Source organism: Theropithecus gelada, chromosome 11, assembly GCF_003255815.1.
Source record: "Theropithecus gelada isolate Dixy chromosome 11, Tgel_1.0, whole genome shotgun sequence".
NCBI classification, from domain to species: Eukaryota; Metazoa; Chordata; class Mammalia; order Primates; family Cercopithecidae; genus Theropithecus; species Theropithecus gelada.
The window spans coordinates 92,861,892-92,874,069 of NC_037679.1; the positions used below are offsets into that span (position 1 = coordinate 92,861,892).

At 52.1% G+C, this 12,178-nt stretch overlaps 1 protein-coding gene across 1 annotated transcript in view; it reads left to right on the top strand.

Annotated features, from left to right (window-relative positions):
* The window catches only part of FBXL18 (F-box and leucine rich repeat protein 18), a 66,852-nt gene extending 55,019 nt beyond the window's left edge, over positions 1-11,833 (top strand). The window contains exon 5 of the mRNA XM_025403574.1: positions 11,749-11,833. Coding sequence (XP_025259359.1) covers positions 11,749-11,833 — 85 coding nt within the window. The remainder of the gene's footprint in view (positions 1-11,748) is intronic.
* Positions 11,834-12,178: the final 345 nt, after the last annotated feature.

Genomic DNA, 12,178 nt, shown 5'->3' on the forward strand with positions numbered 1-12,178 from the left:
GTTTTTTTTTTTTTTTTTTTTTTTTTTCTTGAGATGGAGTCTCGCGCTGTCACCCAGGCTGGAGTGCAGTGGCCGGCTCTCAGCTCACTGCAAGCTCCGCCTCCCGGGTTCACGCCATTCTCCGGCCTCAGCCTCCCGAGTAGCTGGGACTACAGGCGCTGCCACCTCGCCCGGCTATTTTTTGTATTTCTTAGTAGAGACGGGGTTTCACCGTGTTAGCCAGGATGGTCTCGATCTCCTGACCTCGTGATCCGCCCATCTCAGCCTCCCAAAGTGCTGGGATTACAGGCTTGAGCCACCGCGCCCGGCTAAATTTTTGTATTCTTATTTTATTTTATTTTTGAGATGGAGTCTTGCTCTGTCACCTGGGCTGGAGTCCAGTGGCGTGATCTTGGCTCACTGCAACCTCTGCCTCCTGGGTCCAAGCAATTCTCCCTGCCTCAACCTCCTGAGTAGTTGGGATTACAGGCGTGCTCCACCAATGTCTGGCTAATTTTTGTATTTTTAGTAGAGACAGGGTTTCACCGTGTTGGCCAGGCTGGTCTTAAACTCCTGACCTCGTGGTCCGCCCACCTTGGCTTCCCAAAGTGCTCTGATTACAGGCCTGAGCCACTGCGCCTGGCCAGTCATTTAAAAATACATAGTTCAGGCCAGGCATGGTGACTCACACCTGTAATCCCATCACATTGGGAGGCTGAGGCGGGTGGATCATGAGGTCAGGAGTTTGAGACCAGACTGACCAACATGGTGAAACCCCGTCTCTACTGAAAATACAAAAATTAGCTGGGTGTGGTGGCATGTGCCTGTAATCCCAGCTACTCAGGAGGCTGAGGCGGGAGAATCACTTGAACTTGGGAGGTGGAGGTTGCAGTCAGCCAAGATTGTGCCACTGCACTCAAGCCTGGGCGACAGAGCAAAACTCTCTGTCTCAAAAAAAAAAAAAAAGTATGTGTGTGTATATGTATACACACATATACACACACACACACATATATACACACACACACATATATATGTCATTCAGGGGCATGACGCAGATTTATATTGTTGTGCAATCATCACCACCATCCATTCCAAAACTTTTTTTTTTTCTGTTTTGAGACAGGGTCTTGCCCTGTCACCCAGGATGGAATACAGTGGCACAATCATGGTTCACTACAGCCTTGACCTCCTGGGGTCAAGCAATCCTCCTGCCTCAGCCTCCTAAGTAGCTGGGACTATAAGCACGTACCACCACGCCCATCTAATTTTGAATATTTTGTGGAGATGAGGTCTTGCTATGTTGCCCAGGCTGATCTGGAGTTCCTGGCCTCAAGTGATCCTCCTGCCTTGACCTCCCAAAGTGCTGGAATTATAGGCCTGAGCCACTGCCCCTGGCCCTCATGTACAAATTCTTAGGTGGACATGTTTTCAATTCTCTTGAATATATACTGGAAGTAAAATTGCTAAGTCATACGGCAACATTTTCAGGAAATGCCAACCTGTTCTCCTTAGCAGCTGCACCATTTTACATTCCCACCAGCAATATTTGAGTGTTCCAGTATCTTCATGTCCTTGCCAACACTTGCTATTTTCTGTCTGTTTGATTACAGGCATCCTAGTAGGTGTGAGGTGGTATCTCATGATACTTCTGATTTGTATTTCCCTGATGGTTAATAAGATTGGGCTTCTTTGTGTGTGCTTACTGGTCATTTGTTTTATTTGTTTATTTATTTATTTATTTATTTTTTTGAGACTGAGTCTTGCTCTGTCGCCCAGGCTGGAGTGCAGTGGCGCAATCTTGGCTCACTGCAAGCTCCACCTCCCGGGTTCACACCATTCTCCTGCCTCAGCCTCCTGGGTAGCTGGGACTACAGGCACCCACCACCACGCCTGGCTAATTTTTTGTATTTTTAGTAGAGACGGGGTTTCACCATGTTAACCAGGATGGTCTCGATCTCCTGACCTCGTGATCCGCCCGCCTCAGCCTCCCAAAGTGCTGGGATTACAGGCGTGAGCCAGCGCGCCTGGCCTTCACTTTGTTTTTTAATGTTGTATCATTGGTGTCTAATGTTTTTTAACTTTTTTCAATTTTAATTTTTAATTTTTTTTTTTTTTGAGACAGTCTCGCTCTGTCACCCAGGGTGGAGTCCAGTGGCACATCTCGGCTCACTGCAACCTCTGCATCCCAGGTTCAAGCGATTCTCCTGCCTCAGCCTCCCGAGTCGCTGGGATTATAGGTGCGCCACCACGCCCGGCTAATTTTCTGTTTTTATAGAGATGGCGTTTCACCAAGTTGGCCAGGCTGGTCTTGAACTCCTAACCTCAAGTGATCCATCCACTTAGGCCTCCAAAAGTGCCAGTATTACAGGCATGAGCCACTGTGCCCGGCCAAAGATTTTTTTTTTTTTTTTTTTTTTGAGATGGAGTCTCGCTCTGTCGCCCAGGCCGGAGTGCAGTGGCCAGATCTCAGCTCACTGCAAGCTCTGCCTCCCGGGTTCAAGTGATTCTCCTGCCTCAGCCTCCCAAGTAGCTGAGAATACAGGCGCCCGCCACTGCACCCGGCTAGTTTTTTGTATTTTTTAGTAGAGATGGGGTTTCACCATGTTAGCCAGGATGGTCTCGATCTCCTGACCTCGTGATCCGCCCGTCTCGGCCTCCCAAAGTGCAGGGATTACAGGCTTGAGCCACCGTGCCCGGCCTAGATGATTGTTTTAGAGTTACGGTTTGCCAGCCAGGAAGGGTGTCCCTGAGATCCCCTCAGTGAGTCTGTAAAGTCAAAATTATTTTATTTTTTTATTTTTTATTTTTTTTGAGACAGAGTCTCGCTCTGTTGCCCAGGCTGGAGTGCAGTGGCCGGATCTCAGCTCACTGCAAGCTCCGCCTCCCGGGTTTACGCTGTTCTCCTGCCTCAGCCTCCCGAGTAGCTGGGACTACAGGCGCCCGCCACCTCGCCCGGCTAGTTTTTTGTATTTTTTTTAGTAGAGACGGGGTTTCACCGTGTTAGCCAGGATGGTCTCGATCTCCTGACCTCGTGATCTGCCCGTCTCGGCCTCCCAAAGTGCTGGGATTACAGGCTTGAGCCACCGCGCCTGGCCATTATTTTCATATTGCTATTAAGATGTCATTTGCGGCTAGGTCCTCAGGTAGAGAGTGGAGATTCCTGAGAGCAAGCATTTGAGAACTGCAGGTGAAAATACCGTTTCTCAACCTCATTTGGCTGCAATCCACGGCGAGCTGGGTACTGCCTGCAACGCCTGACCCAGCCCGGGGCCTCCCTCTGCCGTGGCTTGTGACATAGTGACAGATTCTGTTTTATATAAAAAGGAAATGCGTGCCAACAGGAGATGAATTCATCTCCCAATGTGCCAGTGGGTACCCACAGTGGGGTAGGTGATGCCTGGCTTCCTGTCCTGGCCTCGGGCAAGTGAATACTTTCGTTTTTTCTCTGTAAAATGAGATAATGATGGAGGGACCCACCTCACGGTATCCTGTGAGGATTTCGTTTCTTTTCTTTTATCTTTTTTGGAGACCGAGTCTCACTCTGTTGCCCAGGCTGGAATGCAGTGGCGTGATCTTGGCTCACTGCAACCTCCACCTCCTGGGTTCAAGCCATTCTCCCTCCTTAGCCTCCTGAGTAGCTGGGATTACAGGTGTGTGCTACCATGCTGGCTAATTTTAGTAGAGACGGGGCTTCACCGTGTTGGCCAGGCTAGTCTCGAACTCGACCGCAGGTGATCTGCCTGCTTCAGTCCCCCGAAGTGCTGGGATTACTGAAGTGAACCACTGTGCCCAGCTAATTTTGTTTCTTAATTTTGTTTCTTTTTTTTTTTTCTTTTGAGACGGAGTCTTGCACTGTCGCCCAGGGTAGAGTGTAGTGGCATGATCTTGGCTCACTGCAACCTCTGCCTCCCAGGCTCAAGTGATTCTCCTGCCTCAGCCTCTCGAGTAGCTGGGACTACAAGCACCCGTTACCACGCCTGGCCAATGTTTGTATTTTTAGTAGAAATAGGGTTTCACTATATTGGCCAGGCTGGTCTCGAACTCATGACCTCAGGTGATCTGCCCACCTTGGCCTCCCGAAGTCCTGGGATTACGGGCATGAGCCACTGTGCCCAGCCAATTTCGTTTCTTTTAGAGACAGAGTCTTGCTCTGTTGCCTAGGCCGGAGTGTAGCGGCACGATCATAGCTCACTGCAGCCTTGACCTCCGGGGTGTAATTAATCCTCCCACTTCAGCCTCCCGAGTAGCTTGGACTATAGGCACTCACCACCACACCTGGTAATTTAAATTTTTTTGTAGGGATGGCGTCTTGCAATTAGGTTGGTGCAAAAGTAAAGGTGGTTCTTGCCATTACTTTTAATGGCAAAAATCACAATTACTTTTGCATCAATCGAGTATGTTGCCCAGGCTGGTCCAGAACTCCTGGGCTCAAGCAGTCCTCTGGCCTCAGCCTGCCAAAGTGCTGGGATTACAGGTATAAGCCACCGTGCCTGGCTGGAAGGAAGAAAATGCAACTGATTAAGGAAGTGCCCAGTGCAGTGCCCAGCACATAGTAGGTGCACAATAAATGTGAATTCCTGCCCTTGTTATTCTCTGACGTGTCCCTGAGCTGCTGAGCTAGGCTCAGGTCCGGCTGTGTTTGCAGCCACCCGCCACCCTGGGAATGCAGGACTGGAGCCCTTGTTGGGAGGGTTGGGCACCAGGAGAAAGGCTGGCGGGGACCTAATGCAGAAGGCGATTTATGGCGCAAACACAGCACTTGTGTGTGGAAGGAAAAGATTTTCTTTGAACAAACGAGACTTTCAGCCCTGTTTCCCAGTAGCACGATTACTTCAGAACTGTGTAGCTTTCACAAAACAAAAAATATGGTGAGGGATGAAGGGAGATGAGAACACCCTTGCAGCCAGTGGAACAAATGTTTCGGAACTGCAGAGGGGCAGCAGTTTGCAGACAGCGAGGCAGGGCTTGGGATGGAGGCCTGGGTGCATGTCCCAAGCCTCTGCCATCAGATTAGGGTTTAGGCCGGGCGTGGTGGCTCACTCCTGTAATCCCAGGGCTTTGGGACGCTGAGGTGGGCAGATCGCTTGGGGTCAGGGGGTTCAAGACCAGCCTGGCCAACATGGTGAAACCCCGTCTCTACTAAAAATACAAAAATTAGCCAGTGTCATGGCACGCGCTGGTGACCCCAGCTGCTCGGGAGGCTGAGGCATGAGAATCACTTGAACCCAGGAGGCAGAGGTTGCAATGGGCGGAGATTGTCACCCTGGGTGACAGAGCGAGAACCTGTCTCAAAAAATAAAAAAACAAAGTTATGAATTGAGGCATTTTTTGAGGGAGTTCGGGAAGGAAGGGGATGGGAATGACAGACTCATGGTATCCCTGTGTCTTCAGCTGTTGGCCTTTGTGTTTGCAAAGTGTTTCGTGATTATATTAAGTTTTACAATGTCTAACAGTTAATAGTAGCCCTGTTTCACTGTGTGTCAGGCACTGTCTTTTTTGTGTGTTTGTTTTTTTGGAGACCGAGTCTCACTCGCTCTGTTGCTCAGGCTGAAGTGCGATCCTGGCTCATGGCAACCTCCACCTCCCAGGTTCAAGTGATTCTTCTGCCTCAGCCTCCCAAGTAGGTGGGACTACAGGCATGCACCACCATACTTATTTTTTGTAGAGATGGGGGTCTGACTATGTTGTAGGCTGGTCTTGAACTCCTGGCCTCAAGCAGTCCTTCCGCCTCAGCCTCCCAAAGTGTTGAGATTACAACCATGAGCCACTGTGCCTGGCTGAAAGGTTGCCTGTTTCATCAGGTGACTGCTATGCCTTTGTGCCATTTATTTATTTATTTATTTATTTATTTAGAGACAGAGTGTCATTCTGCTGCCCAGGCTGGAGTACGACGGTGTGATCTCAGCTCACTACAGCCTCTGCCTCCCGGGCTCAGGTGATTCTCCTGCCTCAGCCTCCTGAGTAGCTGAGATTACAGGTGCACGCCACCATGCCTGGCTAAGTTTTTGTATTTATTTATTTTATTTTTTTTGAGATAGAGTCTCACTCTGTCGCCCAGGCTGGAGTGCAGTGGTGTGATCTCGGCTCACTACAAGCTCCACCTCCCGGGTTCACACCATTCTTCTGCCTCTGCCTCCCAAGTAGCTGGGACTACAGGCGCCCGCCACCACACCCGGCTAATTTTTGTGTGTTTTTTTTTAGTAGAAACGGGGTTTCACCTTGTTAGCCAGGACGGTCTCGATCTCCTGACCTCGTGATCTGCCCTCCGCGGCCTCCCAAAGTACTGGGATTACAGGAGTGAGCCACCGTACCTGGCTAAGTTCTTGTATTTTTAATAGAGATGGGTTTTCACCATGTTAGTGAGGCTGATCTCAAACTCCTGACCTCAGGTGATCCACCCGCCTTGGCCTCCCAAAGTGCTAGGACTGCAGGCATGAGCCGCCATGCCTGGCCCCTTGTGCTATTTGTTGATTACTGACTGTACTGGGGCTGAGCCAAGGCCAGAGCCCTGTGGTCCATCTCTGCAGACCTGTGTCTGGTAAAATCCTACCCCTGGCCTGAGTTCTGGAGTAGGTCACACGTTTGTTTTCTTTTCTTCTCTTTATGTTTTTTTTTTTCTTTCTTTCTTGAGACAGTGTCTTGCTCCGTCATCCAGACTGGAGTGCAATGGCATGATCATGTCTCACTGCAGCCTCAAATTCCTGGCCTCAGGCAGTCCTCCCCCCTCAGCCTCCTCAGTAGCTGTGACTGTAGGTAGATACCACCATGCCCAGCTAATTTTGTGTAGTGGTGGTTGGGGGTGGAGGGGTCTCACAATGTTGCCCAGGCTCATCTCAAACTCCTGGGCTCAACCAGTCCTCCCAACTTGGCTTCCTAAAGTGCTGGGGTTACAGCTGTCAGCCACTACAAGCAGCCCACGCTTGCTTTCAAAATGCCCTGCCATGGGCCGGGCACGGTGGCTCATGCCTGTAATCTCAGCACTTTGGGAGGCCGAGGCGGGCAGATCGCGAGGTCATGAGATCGAGACCATCATGGCTAACATGGTGAAACCCCGTTTCTACTAAAAATGCAAAAAAAAATTAGCCGGGCGTGGCGGCGGGCGCCTGTAGTCCCAGCTACCTGGGAGGCTGAGGCAGGAGAATGGCGTGAACCCGGGAGGTGGAGCTTGCAGTGAGCTGAGGTCTGGCCACTGCACTCCAGCCTGGGCGACTGAGCAAGACTCCGTCTCAAAAAAAAAAAAAAAAAAACAAAAACAGTCCTGCCAACCCAGCAGCCAGCGTTGGCATTTCTGCTAAGGTGTTTGCCTCCGGGTTCAAGTGATTCTCGTGCCTCAGCCTCCCAAGTAGCTGGGACTGTAGGCATGCGCCACCATGCCCAGCTAATTTGTTTTTTTTGGGGGGGATGGAGTCTCACTCTGTTATCCAGGCTGGAGTGTAGTGGCACCATCTTGACTCACTGCAACCTCGGCCTCCCGAGTTCAAGCGATTCTCCTGCCTCAGCCTCCTGAGTAGCTGGGATTACAGGTGGACGCCACAATGCCTGGCTAATTTTTGTATTTTTAGTAGAGATGGGGTTTCACCATGTAGGTCAGGCTGGTCTCGAACTCCTGACTTCCTTATCCGTCTGCCTCGGCCTCCCAAAGGGCTGGGATTACAGGCATCAACCACTGCGCCTGGCCAATTTTTGTATTTTTAGTAGAGACGGGGTTTCGCCATGTTGCCCAGGCTGGTCTCGAACTCCTGACCTCAAGCAATCCACTCGCCTCGGCCTCCCAAAATGCTGGGATTACAGGCGTGAGCCACTATGACTGGCCAGAAACCTCTCTATACAGAGCAAGGCCTTGGGGGGTCATTTTATTGGGGGATAGTGTGGACCCCCGTCTTGCTGCCAGTTCACTGCTGTGTTGCCCAGAAACAACTGACTGTCCCTTATCAGCTCTGAGACAAACTTCAGCCAAATCCTGAAACGGTTCCACCTGCTTTTCAGTTTGTGGTTTAAGGTTTTGGGGTTTTTTTTTTTTAGGAAGTGAAATGAGCAACTCTCCTCTGGAAGAGAAAGATAAGGCTTGAATCCGCAGGAGCGATGTCTGCTGGAAAGAAATATTTTTTAACTTGTGGGCAGTTCTCCAGCTGGGCTGTGTGAGTGAGGAAGCTGGCAGCGCTCTCGCTGAGCGAATTGGACGGAGGCTCTGTCGAGGCAGGGGTTCCTTTCCCCGGCGAAGCAGGCTGTGGGCCCAGGCCAGCCAGGCGCAGTGACAGGGATGGCTTGTGCCACAATGTGGCCTGGAGATCTGGTGAACTCGGAGGCCCGGACCCATTCCCCAGGCCAGCCACCTCTTCCCTCCAAAACACCCACTCCTGGCTGATGGGGGCCACTTGGGGCATCACAGGCCTTTGCTATCTAAAAGCTGCATTTCCCGGGCCTTCCGTTGCTTTTTAAAATACAGCTTAACCCTCCCTGACACTGCAGAGTCATTCTCTAGCTTGGTGCCATCTGGAGACTGCTGTGTATGGCTTCCAAGGTGGCCTCAATGCTCCACTGAGTTTCTGCAGGAACTCACTCCCACCGCCTGTTGCAGGATGTGTTTGGTAGCAAATAATAAAAAACCTAGCTCGAAACAACTTCACAATGAAGGGAATTTGGTGTAATGGAAAATGTGCAGTGGTAGGGTGGGCTTCAGGTCAGGATTGATCCAGCAGCTTACTCACATCTCTAAGGACTCAGTTTAGAATAGCTACCAGCAAACTGGACTGTGGGATTCCTTGTTTATTCCTACTACTGAACCAGTTGCTCTGACCAGGGGAATGAGAATACCTTGATTTGCTTAGAGTAGTTACCCATTCTGTGGTACCCACACCACACAGCTGCCATGGAATGGGACAGATCTAATTTTATGGTGCCCACAGAGTCCCCCCAATCTCTTTGTAAAATGTAGTATAGCGACTCCTGTGGAACTGACCTGAGCTGAGCTCATCTGAGCTGTCCTCTGACCATCACCCACAAGTCTGTGTGTTCTTAGAGGGGACAGTCCTAGGCCAGGTGCAGTGGCTCACATCTGTAATCCCAGCACTTTGGGAGGCCAAGACAGGTGGATCACTTGAGGTCAGGAGTTCAAGACCAGCCTGGCCAACAAGGTGAATCTCCATCTCTACTAAAAACACAAAAATTAGCTAGGCATGGTGGCATGCACCTGTAATCCCAGCTACTGGGAAGGCTGAGGTGGGAGAATCACTTGAACCAGGGAGATGGAGGTTGCAGTGAGCCGAGATTGCACCACTGCACTCCAACCTGGATGACAGAGTGAGACTCTGTCTCAGACAAACAAAAAAAGGGGACTGCCCCATTCTGTTCTGAGTCTCAGCACCCGGGGCTGTCCCTTCCCACCTCCCAACCTCCTTCCTCTGTCCTTTGCTCCCAGCCATGCTCGCCTCCTTTCCATGCCTTAAGTGTTCTGTCCTTGGCCTGCCCCAGGGCCTTTGCACAAGCTGTTCCCTCTGCCTGGAGCCCCCACCTTGCTGAGTCTGTTGCTTCTGCTCATTCTTCAGGATTCAGAGAATGTGCCCCCAGGCTTGGCCTCCCCGGGGCCTCCTGGGCCTCGCCTGCCCCCACTTCCCAGGGCTTGTAATTGACTGCGTGAGATGAGGGGTTTATGTGCGAGTGCATCGTGATGAGTCTGAGATCCCCCTTGGTTTGTCCTCCCACTGATTCGAGCTGCCCCCAAGCTTACTGCCTTGGGAAGGGGTGAAGTGGAAACTGAGGGATGGCTGGCTTTGCCTCCTGAGAGCCCAAGGCGGCCGACTGGTGCGGGGGGAGCACAGTCCCGAGAGAGCAGATGCCGTGGGCCTAAGGGACCAGGGATGGGAGCAGGCAGCGGGTTCCTGGGCAGAGCCGAGCCTTGGGGAGGACAGCAGTGGGGGCTGGGCTGCTTTTAGGTCCCATGATGAGGTTGGGTGGAAGCAGGAGTTGCCAGTTTCAGTGGGGTGACCGGGCCGGTGCAGAACGGAGGTTGGGTTGTTCAGGAAGCAGATGCTGAGAAGGACTGCGGAAGGCAAAGGGGTTCTTGGGGGGTTGAGAGAGGAGTGACACTGGGGAAGGAGCACAGAGGGAACGAAATGTGGCAGGGAGCTGTTAGACTTCGATGCTGGAGTCAGCACGGCCCATGAGAGAGTCCCACGTGGGGCAGAGATGGCCAGGTCTCGCCTGGGCATTGGCTGGGGCCACGTGGAGAAGAGTGTGACCTTGCTGAAGGACCAGACTCTCTCCTGATGCCATGGAAGTGGTGTGTGTGTGTGTTTGTGTGTGTGTGTGTGTGCGCACGTGCGTGTGTGCGTGCGTGTGTTTGTGTGTGTGCGTGTGTTTGTGTGTGTGCGCGTGTGTTTGTGTGTGTGTGTTGTGTGTGTTTGTGCGTGTGTGTGCATGTGTGCGTGTGTGTTTGTGTGTGTGCGTGTGTGTGTGTGTGCGTGTGTTTGTGTGTGTGTTTGTGTGTGTTTGTGTGTATGTGTGTGTGTATGTGTGTGCGTGTGTGTGTGTGCGTGTGTGTGTGTGTGTGTGTGTATGTGTGTGTGCGTGCGCGTGCATGTGTTGTGGGTGGGGGGAAGGCACCATCTAGGGACACCCAGAAAGTTCTGCTTCCCACTTCCCTGAATTCACAGCCTGGGTTTGAGGCCCGCCCTGTGGGGACGTGGATGGTCAGCAATCCCTGAGGATCTTCTCAGGACGGACTTGGCACCATGGGAATGCAAACCCCAGAATGGAAGCCCATTCCCACCGAGGGGATGGCAGTGTCCTGTGGGGAACCAGGGAGGACAGGAGCGGCTGGGCTTGTGGAATTGCTTCTGATGCCAGTGAAGCCAGTGGCCAGCAAGGAGACTAAGGCAGTGCTCCTACGAGAGTGCTCCCTGATGCTCCTCCTCACATATGCTCCCCGAGAGTACTCCCTGGAGTACTCCCCAGAGGGTGCTCCCCAAGTATGTGCCCTGAGAATGTTCAAGTATGTGCCAAGTGCTCCTTGAGAGTGCTCCCCAAGCATGTGCCCAGTACTCCCTGAAAGTGCTCCCAATGCTGCTCCCCAGATGTTTCCCCCCGAGAGTGCTCCCCAGATATGCTCCCAAAGAGTACTCCTTGAAGTGCTCCCCCAAGAGTGCTCCCCAGATAGTCTCCCTGAGAGTGCTCTCAAGATAATCCCCCCGAGTCCTCCCCAGTAGTGCCCAGGGTTGGTCCCTGAGCAAGAGGACAGGGAGCCAGCCTCGAGTTTGCTGACGAGGCTAACCTCACAGCAAACTCCTAGAGTGATGGCATGGAAGGTGGCCCTTGGACTGCCGTGGTGACTGGGATCACTCTTACAGCACTGCCCTCCAGGCTCTGGTTTCCCCGACTGTAGGGGCGAGGGCGGCATCGATAAGCAGACTCTACCCTTTAGGATTCGAGAGACAGAAAATCCCAAACAACAGCGGCTTAGCCAAGCAGAGCGTCCTCTCACTGACAGCTCGGGTGGCCATCTGGGCTTATGGGCAGTGGGGGAGGCATCTTATGCCTTGGGGCACCTCCTCCTCCGTGAGTCCTCACTTTGCAACCTGGGTGCTGATGGGGCCCTGCAGGCCCTGCAGGGTGGCCCTGCCCTCGGCCCCCACGCTCTGTTGCTCCCTTGCTGTGTGACCTGGGGTAAGTTCCTGAACCTCTCTGAGCCTCACTCAGGGCCCCATCTGGAAAATGAGGTTCTTTCTTTTCACTCATTGAGGAATTCATTTCTTTCCTCCTGCTTCTCAGAAATCAGTCTGGATGGGAAACAGGCATCAAACATACTAATCCAGTGGCCTCTGGAGTGGATGCACAAGATCATTTACTTACATGAGAAAAAAATAAATAACACTTTCATTTTAAGTTATTCTTTTCTTTTTCTTTTTTTTTTTTTTTTTTTGAGACAGAGTCTCGCTCTGTCGCCCGGGCTGGAGTGCAGTGGCCGGATCTCAGCTCACTGCAAGCTCCGCCTCCCGGGTTCCCGCCATTCTCCTGCCTCAGCCTCCCGAGTAGCTGGGACTACAGGCGCCCGCCACCTCGCCCGGCTAATTTTTTTGTATTTTTTAGTAGAGACGGGGTTTCACCGTGTTAGCCAGGATGGTCTCGATCTCCTGACCTCGTGATCCGCCCGTCTCGGCCTCCCAAAGTGCTGGGATTACAGGCTTGAGCCACCGCGCCC